This window comes from Xenopus tropicalis, chromosome 4 (genome assembly GCF_000004195.4).
Source record: "Xenopus tropicalis strain Nigerian chromosome 4, UCB_Xtro_10.0, whole genome shotgun sequence".
NCBI lineage: Eukaryota > Metazoa > Chordata > Amphibia > Anura > Pipidae > Xenopus > Xenopus tropicalis.
In genome coordinates this window covers 150,200,035-150,223,330 of record NC_030680.2, presented here as the reverse complement: position 1 = coordinate 150,223,330, position 23,296 = coordinate 150,200,035, and the positions used below count along the sequence as shown (strand labels likewise).

The 23,296-nt window shown below is 49.4% G+C and overlaps 1 protein-coding gene across 2 annotated transcripts in view; it reads left to right on the top strand.

Moving 5' to 3' along the window:
• cacna2d3 (calcium channel, voltage-dependent, alpha 2/delta subunit 3) overlaps nt 1-23,296 on the top strand; it is a 499,906-nt gene that overhangs the window by 136,156 nt on the left and 340,454 nt on the right. For both annotated transcript variants that reach the window (XM_031901262.1, XM_031901261.1), the window contains exon 5: nt 22,881-22,940. In XM_031901262.1, coding sequence (XP_031757122.1) covers nt 22,881-22,940 — 60 coding nt within the window. The remainder of the gene's footprint in view (nt 1-22,880; nt 22,941-23,296) is intronic.

The window sequence follows — 23,296 nt, the reverse complement described above, 5'->3', positions numbered from 1 at the left end:
AAATATGGAGACTGTAGAGAAAAAATTGAGACAGAAGGGCAAGAGGGAAACAGTAGGGCAAGATGGAGACAGTAGGGCAAGTTGGAGACAGTAGGGCAAGATGGAGACAGTAGGGCAAGATGGAGACAGTAGGGCAAGAGGGAAACAGTAGGGCAAGATGGAGACAGTAGGGCAAGTTGGAGACAGTAGGGCAAGATGGAGACAGTAGGGCAAGATGGAGACAGTAGGGCAAGAGGGAAACAGTAGGGCAAGATGGAGACAGTAGGGCAAGAGGGAAACAGTAGGGCAAGATGGAGACAGTAGGGCAAGAGGGAAACAGTAGGGCAAGATGGAGACGGTAGGGCAAAATGGAGACGGTAGGGCAAGATGGAGACGGTAGGGCAAGATGGAGACGGTAGGGCAAGATGGAGACAGTAGGACAAGATGGAGACAGTAGGGCAAGAGGGAAACAGTAGGGCAAGATGAAGACGGTAGGGCAAGATGGAGACAGTAGGACAAGATGGAGACAGTAGGGCAAGATGAAGACGGTAGGGCAAGATGGAGACAGTAGGGCAAGATGGAGACGGTAGGGCAAGATGGAGACGGTAGGACAAGATGGAGACAGTAGGGCAAGATGAAGACGGTAGGGCAAGATGGAGACAGTAGGACAAGATGGAGACAGTAGGGCAAGATGGGGACAGTAGGGCAAGATGGGGACAGTAGGGCAAGATGGGGACAGTAGGACAAGATGGAGACAGTAGGGCAAGATGGAGACAGTAGGACAAGATGGAGACAGTAGGACAAGATGGAGATGGTAGGGCAAGATGGAGACAGTAGGACAAGATGGAGATGGTAGGGCAAGATGGAGACAGTAGGACAAGATGGAGATGGTAGGGCAAGATGGAGACTGTAGGAGAAAATCAAAAGGTAGGGGAAAAGAGAGAATCAGTGGAAGAAGATGTGAAGCATCAAAGGCTATAACTGGTATGATCAGTAAGGCATATAATGGCAAAAATGTATGTTATTAAATCTTTGTTTTTGGGGGGCACTAGAAGAAGAAGAGGGGCTATAGGCTGTATAAACTGTCTATTTTGGCCTTTCCCTTCCGCCCAGTACATTACATTACTGTCGGGGCCCTGCCTGCACACCTGTCCCACATAGGCCTGACTGGGCCAGAGAGTAGCACTGAGCTCTGCTTCTGGGCCCTGCCTGCACGCCTGTCCCACATAGGCCTGACTGGGCCAGAGAGTAGCACTGAGCTCTGCTTCTGGGCCCTGCCTGCACGCCTGTCCCACATAGGCCTGACTGGGCCAGAGAGTAGCACTGAGCTCTGCTTCTGGGCCCTGCCTGCACGCCTGTCCCACATAGGCCTGACTGGGCCAGAGAGTAGCACCGAGCTCTGCTTCTGGGCCCTGCCTGCACGCCTGTCCCACATAGGCCTGACTGGGCCAGAGAGTAACACTGAGCTCTGCTTCTGGGCCCTGCCTGCACGCCTGTCCCACATAGGCCTGACTGGGCCAGAGAGTAGCACCGAGCTCTGCTTCTGGGCCCTACCTGCACGCCTGTCCCACATAGGCCTGACTGGGCCAGAGAGTAGCACTGAGCTCTGCTTCTGGGCCCTGCCTGCACGCCTGTCCCACATAGGCCTGACTGGGCCAGAGAGTAGCACTGAGCTCTGCTTCTGGGCCCTACCTGCACGCCTGTCCCACATAGGCCTGACTGGGCCAGAGAGTAGCACTGAGCTCTGCTTCTGGGCCCTACCTGCACGCCTGTCCCACATAGGCCTGACTGGGCCAGAGAGTAACACCGAGCTCTGCTTCTGGGCCCTGCCTGCACGCCTGTCCCACATAGGCCTGACTCTGCCTGCACAACTGTCCCACATAGGCCTGACTGGGCCAGAGAGTAGCACCGAGCTCTGCTTCTGGGCCCTGCCTGCACGCCTGTCCCACATAGGCCTGACTGGGCCAGAGAGTAACACCGAGCTCTGCCTCTGGGCCCTGCCTGCACGCCTGTCCCACATAGGCCTAACTGGGCCAGAGAGTAGCACCGAGCTCTGCTTCTGGGCTCTGCCTGCACGCCTGTCCCACATAGGCCTAACTGGGCCAGAGAGTAGCACCGAGCTCTGCTTCTGGGCCCTGCCTGCACGCCTGTCCCACATAGGCCTGACTGGGCCAGAGAGTAGCATACCTCCCAACATTTGAAAAGCAGAAGGAGGGACAAAAATGTCTGCCGTGCGTAGCGCGGCAAAATTTTTTAGGCCGCACCCACTTTTTGGCCACGCCCCCCCCACCCAAACAGGCCCATTTTACAAAACCACGTCTGAAAAGCATAACATACACAAAGTGCACCAGAAGACAGACACGGGGGCCCCAATCATTTTATGACATATTGTGGCCCTAAGGATTTCATTATGCTCTGTGGCACCTGTATATAATGACAGACTCATGACAGACATTGGTAGCCAGGTGTTACGTTTTGCATTGGCGCTAGAGCAGGGACCCCCTAAAATATTGCTGCTCCTCCCCCAGTGTCCCCCTACTATGGGCCGCTCCCCACTGCAGCATCCTCCCCAACATCCTTCAGCTCCCCCAGGCATCCACCCAACATCCTTCAGCTCCCCCCAGCATCCACCCAACATCCTCCAGCTGCCCCTTACCTTCCAGCGTCCTCCCCAACATCCTCCAGCTCCCCCCAGCGTCCTCCCCAACATCCTTCAGCTTCCCCCAGCGTCCTCCTCAACATCCTTCAGCTTCCCCCAGCGTCCTCCCCAACATCCTTCAGCTCCCCCCAGCATCCACCCAACATCCTCCAGCTCCCCCAGCGTCCTCCCCAACATCCTTCAGCTCCCCCCAGCATCCACCCAACATCCTCCAGCTCCCCCCAGCATCCACCCAACATCCTCCAGCTGCCCCTTACCTTCCTCCAGCTCCTCCCAGCGTCCTCCCCAACATCCTTCAGCTTCCCCCAGCGTCCGCCCCAACATCCTCCAGCTCCCCCCAGCGTCCTCCCCAACATCCTCCAGCTCCCCCCAGCGTCCTCCCCAACATCCTCCAGCTCCCCCCAGCGTCCTCCCCAACATCCTCCAGCTCCCCCCAGCGTCCTCCCCAACATCCTCCAGCTCCCCCCAGCGTCCTCCCCAACATCCTTCAGCTTCCCCCAACATCCTCCCCAACATCCTCCAGCTCCCCCCAGCGTCCTCCCCAACATCCTTCAGCTTCCCCCAGCGTCCTCCTCAACATCCTTCAGCTTCCCCCAGCGTCCTCCCCAACATCCTCCAGCTCCCCCCAGCGTCCTCCCCAACATTCTCCAGGTCCCCCCAGCGTCCTCCCCAACATACTCCAGCTCCCCCCAGCGTCCTCCCCAACATTCTCCAGCTCCCCCCGCATCCTCCCAAACATCCTCCAGCTCCCCCAGCGTCCTCCCCAACATCCTCCAGCTGCCCCAGCGTCCTCCCCAACATCCTCCAGCTGCCCCTTACCTTCCTCCAGTGTCTTCCCCAGCATCCCCCTGCTTTCTGCAGCTCCCCCTGCTCCTACGCGCCTGTTAGCGCCGCAGCTTCTGCACTGTAAAGGCCTGTATGTTAGAACTGAACTGAGCAGAGCTGCGGCGCTAAGGGGAGACATGCGTGTGACGTCACGGGAGCGGAGACCTTTTAAAAGCGGGACAGATCCGCAGCTATCCGGGACAGCGGGACGGGGTAGCAAAATCGGGACTGTCCTGCGTAAAGCGGGACAGTTGGGAGGTATTGAGTAGAACTGAGCTCTGCTTCTGGGCCCTGTCTGCACAACTGTCCCACATAGGCCTGACTGGGCCAGAGAGTAGCACCGAGCTCTGCTTCTGGGCCCTGCCTGCACGCCTGTCCCACATAGGCCTGACTGGGCCAGAGAGTAGCACTGAGCTCTGCTTCTGGGCCCTGCCTGCACGCCTGTCCCACATAGGCCTGACTGGGCCAGAGAGTAACACCGAGCTCTGCTTCTGGGCCCTGCCTGCACGCCTGTCCCACATAGGCCTGACTGGGCCAGAGAGTAGCACTGAGCTCTGCTTCTGGGCCCTGCCTGCACGCCTGTCCCACATAGGCCTGACTGGGCCAGAGAGTAGCACTGAGCTCTGCTTCTGGGCCCTGCCTGCACGCCTGTCCCACATAGGCCTGACTGGGCCAGAGAGTAACACCGAGCTCTGCTTCTGGGCCCTGCCTGCACGCCTGTCCCACATAGGCCTGACTGGGCCAGAGAGTAACACCGAGCTCTGCTTCTGGGCCCTGCCTGCACGCCTGTCCCACATAGGCCTGAGTGGGCCAGAGAGTAACACCGAGCTCTGCTTCTGGGCCCTACCTGCACGCCTGTCCCACATAGGCCTGACTGGGCCAGAGAGTAGCACCGAGCTCTGCTTCTGGGCCCTACCTGCACGCCTGTCCCACATAGGCCTGACTGGGCCAGAGAGTAGCACTGAGCTCTGCTTCTGGGCCCTACCTGCACGCCTGTCCCACATAGGCCTGACTGGGCCAGAGAGTAGCACTGAGCTCTGCTTCTGGGCCCTACCTGCACGCCTGTCCCACATAGGCCTGACTGGGCCAGAGAGTAGCACTGAGCTCTGCTTCTGGGCCCTACCTGCACGCCTGTCCCACATAGGCCTGACTGGGCCAGAGAGTAGCACTGAGCTCTGCTTCTGGGCCCTGCCTGCACGCCTGTCCCACATAGGCCTGACTGGGCCAGAGAGTAGCACTGAGCTCTGCTTCTGGGCCCTACCTGCACGCCTGTCCCACATAGGCCTGACTGGGCCAGAGAGTAGCACTGAGCTCTGCTTCTGGGCCCTGCCTGCACGCCTGTCCCACATAGGCCTGACTGGGCCAGAGAGTAACACCGAGCTCTGCTTCTGGGCCCTGCCTGCACGCCTGTCCCACATAGGCCTGACTGGGCCAGAGAGTAACACCGAGCTCTGCTTCTGGGCCCTACCTGCACGCCTGTCCCACATAGGCCTAACTGGGCCAGAGAGTAGCACTGAGCTCTGCTTCTGGGCCCTGCCTGCACGCCTGTCCCACATAGGCCTGACTGGGCCAGAGAGTAACACCGAGCTCTGCTTCTGGGCCCTGCCTGCACGCCTGTCCCACATAGGCCTGACTGGGCCAGAGAGTAACACCGAGCTCTGCTTCTGGGCCCTGCCTGCACGCCTGTCCCACATAGGCCTGACTGGGCCAGAGAGTAACACCGAGCTCTGCTTCTGGGCCCTGCCTGCACGCCTGTCCCACATAGGCCTGACTGGGCCAGAGAGTAACACTGAGCTCTGCTTCTGGGCCCTGCCTGCACGCCTGTCCCACATAGGCCTGACTGGGCCAGAGAGTAGCACTGAGCTCTGCTTCTGGGCCCTGCCTGCACGCCTGTCCCACATAGGCCTGACTGGGCCAGAGAGTAGCACTGAGCTCTGCTTCTGGGCCCTACCTGCACGCCTGTCCCACATAGGCCTAACTGGGCCAGAGAGTAGCACTGAGCTCTGCTTCTGGGCCCTGCCTGCACGCCTGTCCCACATAGGCCTGACTGGGCCAGAGAGTAGCACTGAGCTCTGCTTCTGGGCCCTACCTGCACAACTGTCCCACATAGGCCTGACTGGGCCAGAGAGTAGCACTGAGCTCTGCTTCTGGGCCCTGCCTGCACGCCTGTCCCACATAGGCCTGACTGGGCCAGAGAGTAACACCGAGCTCTGCTTCTGGGCCCTGCCTGCACGCCTGTCCCACATAGGCCTGACTGGGCCAGAGAGTAACACCGAGCTCTGCTTCTGGGCCCTACCTGCACGCCTGTCCCACATAGGCCTAACTGGGCCAGAGAGTAACACCGAGCTCTGCTTCTGGGCCCTGCCTGCACGCCTGTCCCACATAGGCCTGACTGGGCCAGAGAGTAACACCGAGCTCTGCTTCTGGGCCCTACCTGCACGCCTGTCCCACATAGGCCTAACTGGGCCAGAGAGTAGCACTGAGCTCTGCTTCTGGGCCCTGCCTGCACGCCTGTCCCACATAGGCCTGACTGGGCCAGAGAGTAACACCGAGCTCTGCTTCTGGGCCCTGCCTGCACGCCTGTCCCACATAGGCCTGACTGGGCCAGAGAGTAACACCGAGCTCTGCTTCTGGGCCCTGCCTGCACGCCTGTCCCACATAGGCCTGACTGGGCCAGAGAGTAACACCGAGCTCTGCTTCTGGGCCCTGCCTGCACGCCTGTCCCACATAGGCCTGACTGGGCCAGAGAGTAACACTGAGCTCTGCTTCTGGGCCCTGCCTGCATGCCTGTCCCACATAGGCCTGACTGGGCCAGAGAGTAACACCGAGCTCTGCTTCTGGGCCCTGCCTGCACGCCTGTCCCACATAGGCCTAACTGGGCCAGAGAGTAGCACCGAGCTCTGCTTCTGGGCCCTGCCTGCACGCCTGTCCCACATAGGCCTGACTGGGCCAGAGAGTAACACCGAGCTCTGCTTCTGGGCCCTACCTGCACGCCTGTCCCACATAGGCCTAACTGGGCCAGAGAGTAGCACTGAGCTCTGCTTCTGGGCCCTGCCTGCACGCCTGTCCCACATAGGCCTGACTGGGCCAGAGAGTAGCACTGAGCTCTGCTTCTGGGCCCTGCCTGCACGCCTGTCCCACATAGGCCTGACTGGGCCAGAGAGTAACACCGAGCTCTGCTTCTGGGCCCTGCCTGCACGCCTGTCCCACATAGGCCTGACTGGGCCAGAGAGTAGCACTGAGCTCTGCTTCTGGGCCCTGCCTGCACGCCTGTCCCACATAGGCCTGACTGGGCCAGAGAGTAGCACCGAGCTCTGCTTCTGGGCCCTACCTGCACGCCTGTCCCACATAGGCCTGACTGGGCCAGAGAGTAACACCGAGCTCTGCTTCTGGGCCCTACCTGCACGCCTGTCCCACATAGGCCTGACTGGGCCAGAGAGTAACACCGAGCACCTTCAGTTCTAACGTTGTTTATAAAGACATTAATCTGCCCTGAACCCCCGTTTGTGGAACCAGGAGCGGCTTCTCCCGGCGGCAGGAGGCAAATATTCCCTTAATATTATATCTGCATCTGTCTGGGGACCCAACTGACCTTTTATTGGGATTGCCGGAGCCAAGGAGAGGGGGTTAAGCTGTTTAATAAGGATTTCCGGGGCTGGAAATAGAGTGTGGATTTAATTGATAGCACAATTGCTTAAACAGCTCGCTCCCTGCGGGGAGATTCTCCCATTTGCCTAAATAAATAACACATCGCACTCGCTGCGCTCTCTTCCAACTGGCACGCGGCTGTCACAGAAACATGAAGTTTGGATATTTGCCTGAAAATAATATGTAATGTTTAGCGAAGTGCAGGGAAAATAATGGTTTAACCTTACATTGGGAAATCATTATAGTCAGATTTGTCATTGTATAATGCAATGTAATTGTCTTCTTCCTTTGTATTACAGAGCAGCAGTCCTGCCCTGCTTTATGGCTGAGATTCTAGCTATCTGTATAACAGAGCATTCTGTCACAGTGGCACAGATCCTATCTGATCCCCCCATTGTAAGCAGCAGTCCTGCCCTGCTTTATGGCTGAGATTCTAGCTATCTGTATAACAGAGCATTCTGTCACAGTGGCACAGATCCTATCTGATCCCCCCATTGTAAGCAGCAGTCCTGCCCTGCTTTATGGCTGAGATTCTAGCTATCTGTATAACAGAGCATTCTGTCACAGTGGCACAGATCCTATCTGATCCCCCCCATTGTAAGCAGCAGTCCTGCCCTGCTTTATGGCTGAGATTCTAGCTATCTGTATAACAGAGCATTCTGTCACAGTGGCACAGATCCTATCTGATCCCCCCATTGTAAGCAGCAGTCCTGCCCTGCTTTATGGCTGAGATTCTGGGAAGGTTTAAGACACAATATAAAATATAATATCCATTTCCATACATTGTCTAAATGAAGACATTTTCCATAAAAAAGACAAAGAAAACTGCTTTGTTCCCTCGCTGGCAGCGATGAGCAGCAACCAGAAGCTGAAGGCACTGGAACGCCCTTGAGCGACCACGTTCTGGGAGGAATTAAGGACGCCTCTCCATAAGGACAAGTTTGTTAATCAGTCATGTTCAGTGAAGCACGGGCCGGCACAGTAGGTGTCCTTGAGGTCAAAAGCCGGACATGGGCAGGTTAATGGCTACAAAATACTTTTATGCATTCAGTGTCACCAAGCAGAGAAGATTAATGATCTCCGGATAAAGAATTGCTCACATTTTCATATTTGTCCCTTAGGTCTCACACACAGAGCCAGCTGTCTCACACATTGTATTTACACTTAGCCGGTGTTGGTATTAATATTCCTACATCATTCTGTGTTGGGCAGGTCTCTGTTCCTCTGCTCTACAATTATATATATTCTATAATCATTTCAGATAGCTAGAATCTCAGCCATAAAGCAGGGCAGGACTGCTGCTTACAATGGGGGGATCAGATAGGATCTGTGCCACTGTGACAGAATGCTCTGTTATACAGATAGCTAGAATCTCAGCCATAAAGCAGGGCAGGACTGCTGCTTACAATGGGGGGATCAGATAGGATCTGTGCCACTGTGACAGAATGCTCTGTTATACAGATAGCTAGAATCTCAGCCATAAAGCAGGGCAGGACTGCTGCTTACAATGGGGGGATCAGATAGGGTCTGTGCCACTGTGACAGAATGCTCTGTTATACAGATAGCTAGAATCTCAGCCATAAAGCAGGGCAGGACTGCTGCTTACAATGGGGGGGATCAGATAGGATCTGTGCCACTGTGACAGAATGCTCTGTTATACAGATAGCTAGAATCTCAGCCATAAAGCAGGGCAGGACTGCTGCTTACAATGGGGGGATCAGATAGGAATTTTTCTTTATTATTATAAAATAAACACTGTTCATAAAGAAGTACACACCTCAATCAAACAAAAACAAACATCAAATTGCTACTAAATGAGCAAAGTCCTTGGGTCAGTCCATATGTATATATTTACAATATAACCACACCACCTCCGCCCCCACCCTATAAACCCACCCTTCATAAGACAACCGATTGTCACAGTCCATCCTCTGTCCTTGTTGGTTCCCTCCCCACCCCCACAGAAAAGACCAAATCCAGGACAGTTTGCTTATATTGTCTTTGAGAACCACAGCCCACCCTAACCACGTCCCCCACCCAAAAATAGATGAGATAGACCCCAAGGAAACAAATAAAATTGTAGGCATCTGCCGAGGTGCTGAGAAAATTCCACCAAACATGAACCTAAGGAAAAGAAACAGAGCAGTATCCCGCTCTTGGAAAAAACAAAAGCAAAAAGCAAAACAGAGTAACACATAACTCAGGTTGGACTCTAAAAGGTGAAACCCCTCCATTGTGATGCAGAGAAGTGGGGGCGCGTTTGTTCTGACGCTCTAATGAAGCGCAACTCTTCTACAATAATTTTCCTTATCCCCTCAGGAGTCACATCTACCCCCATTGTGTAGCGACATCTCCCCAGCCATAGGTGGTACTTTACTGCTGTTATTACAAGGTACACTGTCTCGCGGTGGTGATTGTGCCTCCTGTCTGAGACACCGTATGCCAATTCAGCATAAGAAAGGGTGCCCAGGAACGGGGCGCATAGTGCCCGGGATACCTGTGAGAGCACACTGTTTGCCAGGGGGCACTGGTGAAGGAAATGCTCCTGCGACTCCTCTACTCCACAACCCCAAGGGCAGTTCCTATCGACAACAGAAAGATATTTTACATTCCCCCTCACAAAGAGCCTTCCCTGAAGTGAGAGCCATGCCAGATCAAAGAACTTGGGAGGTAACCTGTGGCTGTTTAAGAAACGGAGACTTTCCTTCAAAGTCCCCCCAATGCAGTCCTTCAAAACCATTGGAACAACAAAATAGACCCCCCGCACCCTCATATAAAGATCCCGCCTGGAGGATGTGCCAAGTTCATCTATTCGGATGTCCCAAACTCTCAAAAGCTTCAGTGCCAGGACGAGGTATGGAGGGAAACGACCATGTCGCACCCGCACCTGCTTCACCCTATCGCCCTGTAACCAGTCTCCTACAAAAGGGAATGCCCAGGCCCTGACACTGCTTTCCCACGGGACACTTGTTCTTTGACCCAGGTGCCCAAAGTTAAACTTTAGGAAAATGGTGCCAAAGAAAGCCACAGGACACAACATGTCCAACCCACCCTCTTTTGTCCGCAGGTAAGTTATCCCTCTTTTTACAGGGTTCAGCCTGCTCCCCCAGAGCATCTGGAAGAACAGACTGTGAATCCTCACATAGAAAGCTTTTGGCAAAGGGTAAACATAAGACACATACAGGAGGAGAGGGACCAGGTAGGCCTTGATGAGCTTCACCCTTTCTCTATAGGACAGCTTCCATTTCTTCCACTGCTGTACCTTTACGTCTGCAGCATCCAGTTTTGACTTCCAATTTAGCCTGGCATTATCATCCCTCCCGAATTTGACCCCTAAGATTTTTATTTCGGTGGAGGCTACCTGGAATTCATGAATTGGGAAATCTGGCTCCCCGTCCAGAGTCCAGAAAGCTTCCGACTTGTCAGTGTTGACCAGAGACCCAGAGGCCTCTGAGTAACTTCCGATGGCCCCCATCAACATCCCAACCTCCTCAGGCTGTGAGATGACGACCGAGACATCGTCCGCATAGGCCACTAACTTTAGGGGCAGGCAGTGAGGGGCCCGAAAGCCCTCCAAGTCCAAAGCTTGCACGCTACGTAGGAACGGATCAATCGCAAACACATACAGCAATGGACTCAGAGGACAACCCTGACGCACTCCCGCCTCAACCCCAAAGTTTTGACCACGCCAACCATTAACAAGCGGAAAGCTCTCTCCCTCCCTGTACAAAGCAGCAAGCCAATTGGTAAATTGTTCCGGGATGCCGTACTTACGCAAAGTAGCCCATAGGTACTCATGATCTACTCTATCAAAGGCTTTTGCCTGATCAAGACCTAAAACATATTTTCCCCTATTATGGGCTTTGCATGTTTCAAACACTTCGCGTACAGACAAGAGTGCCCCAAAGATGCTCCGCCCTTTCACCGTGCAGAATTGTTCACGGGACAATAAAGTGCCTGAAAACAAAATTAATCTAGAAAAAAGCACCTTTGCAAGAAGCTTTCTATCGGTGTTCAAGAGGGCAATAGGCCTCCAATTCTTGACTTCTGAAGGATCCTTGCCCTTTGATAGCAACACCAAGGAGGACAATCTCATGGAGGGAGGTAAGATACCTCCACCCAGACAGTCTCTAAAGACCTCCACGAGAATTGGGGCCAAGAGATCTTTAAAGGTCTTATAAAATTCGGCTGTGAGGCCGTCTGGGCCTGGGGCTTTTTTTAACTTCAGTTGATCTATTGCCTTCCTGACCTCGTCCTCCAAAATGTCAGCTACCAAAGATGAAAAGTCCAAATCATGCAGATCAGGGCCCGGGGTTCCCTCCAGGAAAGCTTTCATCCTTTCCCTGTCCAAAGCTTTACTCTTAAACAGGTCAGCATAGTAGGTTCGAACAACTTCCAGGATCCCACCCTTTGATTTCTGAACAACACCCTGGGAGTCCCTCAAACCAACAATTAATTTCTTTGCTACAGCTTCCCTACAATTCCGAAAGGGATCTGGGGAATGAAAGCCTCCATAATCCCTCTCCAGAACCAGAGACCTGTAGCGACTGTACTGATGCTGCCTGATCAAGCGTTTCAGCTGGGAAACTTTCTCCCCCACCACCCCATCCGAAATCAAGGACTCCAGCTTCCTACGTAGGGACAGGTACTTCTTGTATTTATTTCCCTCCCGTATAACAGATAGTTTACGGAAGAAGGAGCGGAATGACTTCTTAGCCTCTTCCCACCATTGTGACATAGAGTCAAAAAATACAATCTTCGTCAATTCACACTGAAGGAGTGCTTCAAAGGAATGCCGCACAGACTCTCCCTCCAGGGAATCAGTGCTTAGTCTCCACAACCCCTTGCCTTTTGCTGGAACAGAGGAAGCCCCCAACAAAAAGGACAAAGCAAAATGATCAGAGTGGTCAACCAAGATCTCTTCAACCTCTGTAAAAACTTCCCCCATACGTAGAAAGGCCATATCAATCCTACTGCTCCTGCCTGCACAGTGATAGGTATGTTTAGCATTCCGGCCATTGTGGGTAAAGACATCAATCAAATCTGCCTGCTGCATTATATTTTTCAAGAAATTACTTTCATATTTATCAAACCGACCAGACCTATCTTGAGCAGTTAGGACCTGGTTAAAGTCTCCAGCCACAATGACTGGGATAGAGGTGTGGAGATATTGCTGAACTTCTTTCAACAGGTTTTTCCTCCCCGACACTGACTGAGACCCATAGATGTTTATAAGCCTCAGTCTACGCCCCGCTACTGTAACATCCAACATAAGGCATCTGCCTACCTCAACCTCCAGGAGACGGTGCACCCTTTATCTCAGAGAACCCCCGGAACAAGAGGCCCACACCAGCACCTGGCTCTGCAGCGATAGAAAAGAATGCTGGACCCCAGTGCCACTCTCTAGATGCTCTTTTAATATCAGCAGTGGTGGTAAGCCTTGTCTCTTGGATGAAGAAGATGTCTGCTTGGAGTAGCCCAAGGGATTGGTAGACTTGAAACATTGCTTGAGGTGTTTTCATACTGTTCACATTGGATGAAATTATCCTGAGAGGTAAGAAAGCCATAATTAGATATTAATTTTTGTACCTCCTTTTTTTATCCTCTTGACTAGTGTCCCCCTCTAGGTCACCAAATCTTTTGACCTGTGTCCCTGAGGGGATAGGATCATCATCACCCAGAGATATCAACTCATCAGAGTCATCCTGTTTACCCCAACATGTACCCCCCTCCCCCTTTTTTTCCAAGATTGGAGGGCTACTGACTTGTTGCCTTTCAGTTTCCATCTCTGATACCTGACCACTGTCACTATTGCTGTCTAAACCTTCTGCCACACTATTATCTGTGACCATCTCTAGATCGGACTTGGTAGAGCCCTCACCTCTTGTTTTGCCCCTTCCTTTCGCCTCCAGTTTTTCTTTCTCCTCTTCCCTTCCTATTCTTTCCAACTCCTCTGCCTCCTCCATTGCCTCCCCCCATGTTTTACTTTCTGACAAAACATCAAATTTATTTTCCAAACGTATTGTCATAGATGGGACACATTTAGATGGATGGGGTTGCGTTATCACTTTCTCCTTCTCCTTCTTTCCCTTTACATTTATCCATTCCTCAGGTGAAGGAGATGCTTTAACCCTATTCTGAGCAATAGGTACAGATGGGTTAGACCTTCTAGGTACAGAGGGCTGAGGTTTTTGACGCTGCGGGAGAGGCTGTTTAAACAAAGGCTGACTAACAGGAACATCAGTAATGGGATTGGACTCATTGCTCACTGCCTGGGAGAAAGAAGAGGATTTCAGGGGGGCAGCAATCTCTGGGTCTTGTTCTAGAGACCCTAACAGGCTTACAGAGGATGGCTGGGCTAGGGGCAGGTCACTATGAAGCTCTTCTTGTAGTTCCTCTAATAAATCCTCTGCCATTTCCTCCTCCAGCTGGGGGCAGTCTCTCATGATGTTATGGAGAGCCTCTGGACATGCCCTGTGTGGGTGACCAAAGTGCCCACACAAATTGCACTTTACATCCTCACACTGTTTGCTTGTATGCCCTTCCCCACCACACAGTGAGCACCTTACTACTGCACAATCTCTTGCCCGGTGTCTATAGGACCCGCACTTAAAGCATGCCCTCGGCTGGCCAGGATAAAAGACTATGCCTCGCTCACTTCCGATGTATAGCGAGTTTGGCAGATGGTGAGGGACATTGTGTCTTACGATTAACTCAACATTGGCACACCAACCGCCGGACCAGTAGCCATTGTTGTCTATATCCATTCTAAGGGGCGTAAGCACTTTGCAGTGCCTCTTTAACCACAGTAGGATGTCTTCTGGCGGGACACGGTCATTTTTAAACAGAACTGTGACTTTTCGTGTCTCAGGTTTAGTAATGGGAATAACCCGAAAATTCTTCCAAAGGCCAACGTTCTTAAAATTATCATAGTCCTGCCAAAAGTGTTCCAGCCCTTGTGAGGTTTTAAACACCAGGTCATACTCTAACTCAGAGAACTTGATATAGGCTCTAACGCCAGATGGAGTGAGAGTTGTTTGTTTCAGGAGCATCTCTTTTGCTATCTCATCTCTAGTCGGCATCAACTCCTTCTCACCCGTCCATCTTAGCCTGACTAGGTTTTCTTGCTTAAATACCGATCCTATGATATTGTTCTCTACACCCGGGACTCTCACCCTATTCACTGGTCTAGTCCATGCATTTACTGGTGGGGGAGGTGCCACTTTGGAGTTTGTGGTTCTAACACCAGATTTCTGCCCTAAAACTGCTTTACTAACAGTAGCCGAACCAGAATTACAGGGAAAAGCAGAGTTAGATGACGAGGAGACATTAACGGGAGGATCAGGGTTAGATAGCGATACAGAGGAGACATTAACGGGAGGATCAGGGTTAGGTGACAACACAGAGGAGACATTAACGGGAGGATCAGGGTTAGATGACAGCACAGAGGAGACATTAGAGAGAGGAACAAGAGAGGTATCAGGTACATCAGTGCTTGAATCCTCTAACACCGACTCAATGCACCTCACAGCCACTTCATTCCCTTCCTCACTCTCACGCGCCACAGTCTCAGCCGCACACACATTCTCCTCCTCACTCACATCGCACTCTATTTCATGCGCAACATCAGTCACAGCACCATTGGCGCTCTCTCGCCCTCCCTTATGGCACTGGGTCACAGGTTCCGTCAATTCCATATCACTCGACTGCCCGTGCCCCTGGTTTGGAACCTTAGGAGCATGCTGCCCAGAGGCAGGAGTCCCATCTTGATCCACAGTTGTTTCTTCTAATGGAGAAGGATGTTGGGAAGTTGTGGGAAGGGAGGGAAAGTCCTCATGCGAATAAACAAACTCCTCCTCTTGTCTGAAAGCCGCTCTCACTTTTTTCTGCATTTTATCTTCCACCGTGCTGATCTCATTGGCGCTAAAGACAAAGTTGGGGGCGTGTATCTGCGCCACAATGGTTTTCCTTGCTGTTAATCTCCCACCCCTCCCTGCATCACTCTCATTGCCGGAGGTGGAAGAAGAGGTGGATATTGGGTGGGCAGATCTGTACGTGTGCCTGGGGCGCCGCTGCTGTTTTTCAAATCTTTTTCTGTTTGAAAAGACCTCAGACATTGGGCCAATTTTTCCTTGCACAATGGAAATCTGGTTTTCCAGTTCTCTGAGATCTGCATTAATTTCATCCACTTTACAGAGATAGAAATCCTGGTGTTCCACTTTTGCGAGTGAATAAGCACTAAAGGCCTGCTTTAAATCAAGTTTAAGCTTTTTCTTTTTCTCTTCTTGTTCTTGAGCTAATTTTATTAGCTTAACCAGCTGATTAGTGTCAATATTGCCAGATTCATCAAGCGGAACATTTTTATTTACATCAGTGCACTTCCCCTTTAAACCATTCTTGTCACTTACAGACATTGCACCACGGTCCCTTGCATGGCCGATCCCTAAACTGGGTGAAGCAAGATGGCCACCAACAGGTTTTGCTGCTTGTGCAGATGACTCATTGCTAGCACCATTCCTGCTGGGTGTACCAACATGGATGCCTGTAAGTTTGGGAGAAGTAAGATGGCCGCCAGTTGCTGCAGCCTCACTGACTCCAGGAAGCCAGCACTCTGATTGCCCACGTGCCTCAGGCTGCATGTCAGTAGCCCCGGGGGTGTCAGTGCTGCCAGTTACACACATACAGGTATCAGACAGGCCTCCATCTTTACTGGGCTCAGCATGTGAAATAAACATTGTTTGTGGAACAGTAGGTGCAGTTTTACTGTGTGATTTGTGGGATTTGGCTTTAGGGGGTTGGTGTTTCCCAGTATCACTGTTCCCTGAGCTCTCACCCAACTCACCCAACTGCTCAGCATTAGTATCACATTTACTATCTGGCTTTTTACTTTCAGCTTTACTTGCATGTTGTTTTACTTTCAGTAACTTTTCACAAATTTCTGTCACTTTCCTCCCTTCCCCCTTCCCACACTCAGGCTGCACACACACAGGTACCTCCCTTTGCTTGGCTTTGCCTCCTCCATTTCCAGCTTCTTTCCTCTCTTCCAACATGGCTGCTGGGATTCCTCTCTCAGAAGCAGTTTTGGGCCCCTTCACTGCCTTCCCTGGGACTCCTGCTGCCGCCTTCTCCTCCTGGCCTTTCCCTCCAGATCTTGTAATCCTCTGGCCTTCCAAAGTGGGCCCCAAGGCCTGGGTCTCACGGGAAGAAATTGCCCGCCCAGGCCTCACCTGGCCTGGGCTGACGCTCTCCATTCCCCTGGTCCTCTGGTTCCCTGCAGAGCACTGACAAACACGTCTGCTTGCAATGGGGGATCAGATAGGATCTGTGCCACTGTAACAGAATGTTCTGTTATACAGATAGCTAGAATCTCAGCCATAAAGCAGGGCAGGACTGTTGCTTACAATGGGGGGGGGATCAGATAGGATCTGTGCCACTGTGACAGAATGCGCTGTTATACAGATAGCTAGAATCTCAGCCATAAAGCAGGGCAGGACTGCTGCTTACAATGGGGGGGATCAGATAGGATCTGTGCCACTGTGACAGAATGCTCTGTTATACAGATAGCTAGAATCTCAGCCATAAAGCAGGGCAGGACTGCTGCTTACACTGAGGGATCAGATAGGATCTGTGCCACTGTGACAGAATGCTCTGTTATACAGATAGCTAGAATCTCAGCCATAAAGCAGGGCAGGACTGCTGCTTACACTGAGGGATCAGATAGGATCTGTGCCACTGTGACAGAATGCTCTGTTATACAGATAGCTAGAATCTCAGCCATAAAGCAGGGCAGGACTGCTGCTTACAATGGGGGGATCAGATAGGATCTGTGCCACTGTGACAGAATGCTCTGTTATACAGATAGCTAGAATCTCAGCCATAAAGCAGGGCAGGACTGCTGCTTACAATGGGGGGATCAGATAGGATCTGTGCCACTGTGACAGAATGCTCTGTTATACAGATAGCTAGAATCTCAGCCATAAAGCAGGGCAGGACTGCTGCTTACAATGGGGGGGATCAGATAGGATATGTGCCACTGTGACAGAATGCTCTGTTATACAGATAGCTAGAATCTCAGCCATAAAGCAGGGCAGGACTGCTGCTTACAATGGGGGGATCAGATAGGATCTGTGCCACTGTGACAGAATGCTCTGTTATACAGATAGCTAGAATCTCAGCCATAAAGCAGGGCAGGACTGCTGCTTACAATGGGGAGATCAGATAGGATCTGTGCCACTGTGACAGAATGCTCTGTTATACAGATAGCTAGAATCTCAGCCATAAAGCAGGGCAGGACTGCTGCTTACAATGGGGGGGGGGATCAGATAGGATCTGTGCCACTGTGACAGAATGCTCTGTTATACAGATAGCTAGAATCTCAGCCATAAAGCAGGGCAGGACTGCTGCTTACAATGGGGGGATCAGATACAGACGACAGTTGCCCCTGGGTATAACAGCCCGAGGCTGCTCTGGGCCCCACAACAGGAATGAGCTTACAGAGCAGCCAATAGGAGCCACGGAGAGAGAATTTAAGGGTTAATTTCTGTACTTGCTTTATAGACAAATCCAGGAAAATATTGATCTGCTTCAATTATGTTCTTATACACTTTCCCATTGATTCCACTCAAATAATGCTGTAAGTGTAATTCACGGTGATGTTTATAGTTTGCGTATATGATGTGTTATTGATTCCTTATTCCCCCGACGCTGCGCCATTACCCCCCTCCCATAAATACAATTCTCCTATCTCGAGGGGCTCACGCGATTGGGAGCCATTTGTTGCTATTTCCAATAAACCAAATAATGGGGGGGGGGGGGGGGGCTGCAGCCTTGTGCCTTTATATGGGCACAGAACCCCTCAGTGACTGCTAATATCCTTATCATTTACAGTAGGGGGTACATTATCCCTTATAATACATGAGTGATACTCAGAGTTCCCTGTATAACTCAGCCTGCAGCCTTGTGCCTTTATATGGGGGGCACAGAACCCCTCAGTGACTGCTAATATCCTTATCATTTACAGTAGGGGGTACATTATCCCTTATAATACATGAGTGATACTCAGAGTTCCCTGTATAACTCAGCCTGCAGCCTTGTGCCTTTATATGGGCACAGAACCCCTCAGTGACTGCTAATATCCTTATCATTTACAGTAGGGGGTACATTATCCCTTATAATACATGAGTGATACTCAGAGTTCCCTGTATAACTCAGCCTGCAGCCTTGTGCCTTTATATGGGCACAGAACCCCTCAGTGACTGCTAATATCCTTATCATTTACAGTAGGGGGTACATTATCCCTTATAATACATGAGTGAGATTTATTGTTTCTAGGCTAAATTGGCACCACCCAGTGGATAAGATAGTACAAAAATTTAAATATTTCTGTTTTATTGGACAGACAGACAAAGTGACAGTTACACATAACTATAAACCCAGTGAGAATGAGGGATGAATGGGTATTGGGGAGTTGTATCAGGAGTCAGAACCAGCAGTGCAGGGAAGGGAAAGAGACAGACACAGTGACAGTTACACATAACTATAAACCCAGTGAGAATGAGGAATGAATGGATATTGGGAAGTTGTATCAGGAGTCAGAACCAGCAGTGCAGGGAAGGGAAAGGGACAGACACAGTGACAGTTACACATAACTATAAACCCAGTGAGAATGAGGGATGAATGGGTATTGGGGAGTTGTATCAGGAGTCAGAACCAGCAGTGCAGGGAAGGGAAAGGGACAGACACAGTGACAGTTACACATAACTATAAACCCAGTGAGAATGAGGAATGAATGGATATTGGGGAGTTGTATCAGGAGTCAGAACCAGCAGTGCAGGGAAGGGAAAGGGACAGACACAGTGACAGTTACACATAACTATAAACCCAGTGAGAATGAGGAATGAATGGATATTGGGGAGTTGTATCAGGAGTCAGAACCAGCAGTGCAGGGAAGGGAAAGGGACAGACACAGTGACAGTTACACATAACTATAAACCCAGTGAGAATGAGGAATGAATGGGTATTGGGGAGTTGTATCAGGAGTCAGAACCAGCAGTGCAGGGAAGGGAAAGGGACAGACACAGTGACAGTTACACATAACTATAAACCCAGTGAGAATGAGGAATGAATGGATATTGGGGAGTTGTATCAGGAGTCAGAACCAGCAGTGCAGGGAAGGGAAAGGGACAGACACAGTGACAGTTACACATAACTATAAACCCAGTGAGAATGAGGAATGAATGGATATTGGGGAGTTGTATCAGGAGTCAGAACCAGCAGTGCAGAGAAGGGAAAGGGACAGACACAGTGACAGTTACACATAACTATAAACCCAGTGAGAATGAGGAATGAATGGATATTGGGGAGTTGCTTTGAAGTACATTTTCTGTTATTATGAATCTTTAGGCTTAGTTCCCCTTTACGTTGCTGGGAGAGGGAGGGAAAGGTCAGTGCAAACGAAGCAGAACCAGAAAACCTTAAAACCATATAATTTCATGCAAAGTAAAAGCACCGGGAACAGAAAGTCCAGGACAGAAGTGTTTATTAGAGCCGAGCTGATGATTATGGTTTGGGCGGGGGGTGATTACAGGGGGGCAGTTAATAACTCACAAATAACCTGAACTTTTCAGTAATGTAAAATGATGGAGGTGCAGGGGCCGTGGGAGGGGGGAATGGGCTGAAAAGGTCACAGATCTGCCCCTGGAACTCTCAGATCTGATGCATTTCTTACTGTGAGATTTTATGTACGAGTCTGATTCTGTCCAAACGGAGGGACATTATGGCCTTTAAATCTCTTTGGGTGCTGAATGTTATCTCTTGTGTATCTGAAAGTAACACAGAAGGGTGACACTTGTATCAGTATTTGTCACATAAATCACTAAAACATGGATATTATAATAAATAAAGTACCCCCTGTTATAAGATATGAGGATATTAGAAGTCACCTTGGAGTTCCACAACCATATATGGACATGGAAGTCCTTGGTGACTTGTAATATCCCTATATGTTACAGTAGGGGGCACTTTATTCACTATATATTATAAGGAACTCCTCGGGGACTTATAATATCCCTATATGTTACAATAGGGGGCACTTTATTCACTATATATTATAAGGAACTCCTCGGGGACTTATAATATCCCTATATGTTACAATAGGGGGCACTTTATTCACTATATATTATAAGGAACTCCTCGGGGACTTATAATATCCCTATATGTTACAATAGGGGGCACTTTATTCACTATATATTATAAGGAACTCTTCGGGGACTTATAATATCCCTATATGTTACAATAGGGGGCACTTTATTCACTATATATTATAAGGAACTCCTTGGGGACTTATAATATCCCTATATGTTACAATAGGGGGCACTTTATTCACTATATATTATAAGGAACTCCTCGGGGGCTTATAATATCCTTATATGTTACAATAGGGGGCACTTTATTCACTATATATTATAAGGAACTCCTCGGGGGCTTATAATATCCCTATATGTTACAATAGGGGGCACTTTATTCACTATATATTATAATGAACTCCTCGGGGGCTTATAATATCCCTATATGTTACAATAGGGGGCACTTTATTCACTATATATTATAAGGAACTCCTCGGGGGATTATAATATCCCTATATGTTACAATAGGGGGCACATTATTCACTATATATTATAAGGAACTCCTCGGGGGATTATAATATCCCTATATGTTACAATAGGGGGCACTTTATTCACTATATATTATAAGGAACTCCTCGGGGGCTTATAATATCCCTATATGTTACAATAGGGGGCACTTTATTCACTATATATTATAAGGAACTCCTCGGGGACTTATAATATCCCTATATGTTACAATAGGGGGCACTTTATTCACTATATATTATAAGGAACTCCTCGGGGGCTTATAATATCCCTATATGTTACAATAGGGGGCACTTTATTCACTATATATTATAAGGAACTCCTCGGGGGCTTATAATATCCCTATATGTTACAATAGGGGGCACTTTATTCACTATATATTATAAGGAACCCCTCGGGGGCTTATAATATCCCTATATGTTACAATAGGGGGCACTTTATTCACTATATATTATAAGGAACTCCTCGGGGACTTATAATATCCCTATATGTTACAATAGGGGGCACTTTATTCACTATATATTATAAGGAACTCCTCGGGGGCTTATAATATCCCTATATGTTACAATAGGGGGCACTTTATTCACTATATATTATAAGGAACTCCTCGGGGGCTTATAATATCCCTATATGTTACAATAGGGGGCACTTTATTCACTATATATTATAAGGAACCCCTCGGGGGCTTATAATATCCCTATATGTTACAATAGGGGGCACTTTATTCACTATATATTATAAGGAACTCCTCGGGGACTTATAATATCCCTATATGTTACAATAGGGGGCACTTTATTCACTATATATTATAAGGAACTCCTCGGGGGCTTATAATATCCCTATATGTTACAATAGGGGGCACTTTATTCACTATATATTATAAGGAACTCCTCGGGGGCTTATAATATCCCTATATGTTACAATAGGGGGCACTTTATTCACTATATATTATAAGGAACCCCTCGGGGGCTTATAATAACCCTATATGTTACAATAGGGGGCACTTTATTCACTATATATTATAAGGAACTCCTTGGGGACTTATAATATCCCTATATGTTACAATAGGGGGCACTTTATTCACTATATATTATAAGGAACTCCTCGGGGACTTATAATATCCCTATATGTTACAATAGGGGGCACTTTATTCACTATATATTATAAGGAACCCCTCGGGGGCTTATAATATCCCTATATGTTACAATAGGGGGCACTTTATTCACTATATATTATAAGGAACTCCTCGGGGGCTTTTAATATCCCTATATGTTACAATAGGGGGCACTTTATTCACTATATATTATAAGGAACTCCTCGGGGGCTTATAATATCCCTATATGTTACAATAGGGGGCACTTTATTCACTATATATTATAAGGAACTCCTCGGGGGCTTATAATATCCCTATATGTTACAATAGGGGGCACTTTATTCACTATATATTATAAGGAACTCCTCGGGGGCTTTTAATATCCCTATATGTTACAATAGGGGGCACTTTATTCACTATATATTATAAGGAACTCCTCGGGGGCTTATAATATCCCTATATGTTACAATAGGGGGCACTTTATTCACTATATATTATAAGGAACTCCTCGGGGGCTTATAATACCCCTATATGTTACAATAGGGGGCACTTTATTCACTATATATTATAAGGAACCCCTCGGGGGCTTATAATATCCCTATATGTTACAATAGGGGGCACTTTATTCACTATATATTATAAGGAACTCCTCGGGGGCTTATAATATCCCTATATGTTACAATAGGGGGCACTTTATTCACTATATATTATAAGGAACCCCTCGGGGGCTTATAATATCCCTATATGTTACAATAGGGGGCACTTTATTCACTATATATTATAAGGAACCCCTCGGGGGCTTATAATATCCCTATATGTTACAATAGGGGGCACTTTATTCACTATATGTGGGTGGTGCCAAATAAATAGCTGCCAATGAATCCCAGGGATATAGGGGTGGGGGGCACAGTATTCCTGTTACTCCCCAGTTCCTATTGTTAGTAAATAAATATTAAAACTCCAGAGAATGTATTTGGGGTTTCAGGGTTCAGTTCCCCCCTCTCACAATCTGCTCTTTACGTTACAGAGACTGGTGGAAGCGGCCGAGGATGCGCATCTGAAACACGCGTTTGACGCAGATTTACAGGTAACGGTTATTCCATACACGGCCGACCCACAAAGCCCCCCAACAGCCCATAAGTACATCCTACTGAACCTTTCAGCCATATAGAGATCCGGTTCTGTAGAACTCGGGGTAGTCGGGGGGGACTGGGCTCTGCGCATCTATTGGGGCAAAGTACTGAAACACATAGGGAGACTGTAGGGAAGGTCGGGTATTTACCCCCCATTAGTGATGAGCAAATCTGTCCCATTTCGCTTCGCTGAAAAATTAGCAAAACTGTTGAAAAAATATGCGAAATGGTGAAAAATTTTACCAATTTTTTTTGATGCATGGTGAAATTTTTCTGTGGCGAAAAACTTCGCTCCTCACTCCTCCCCATT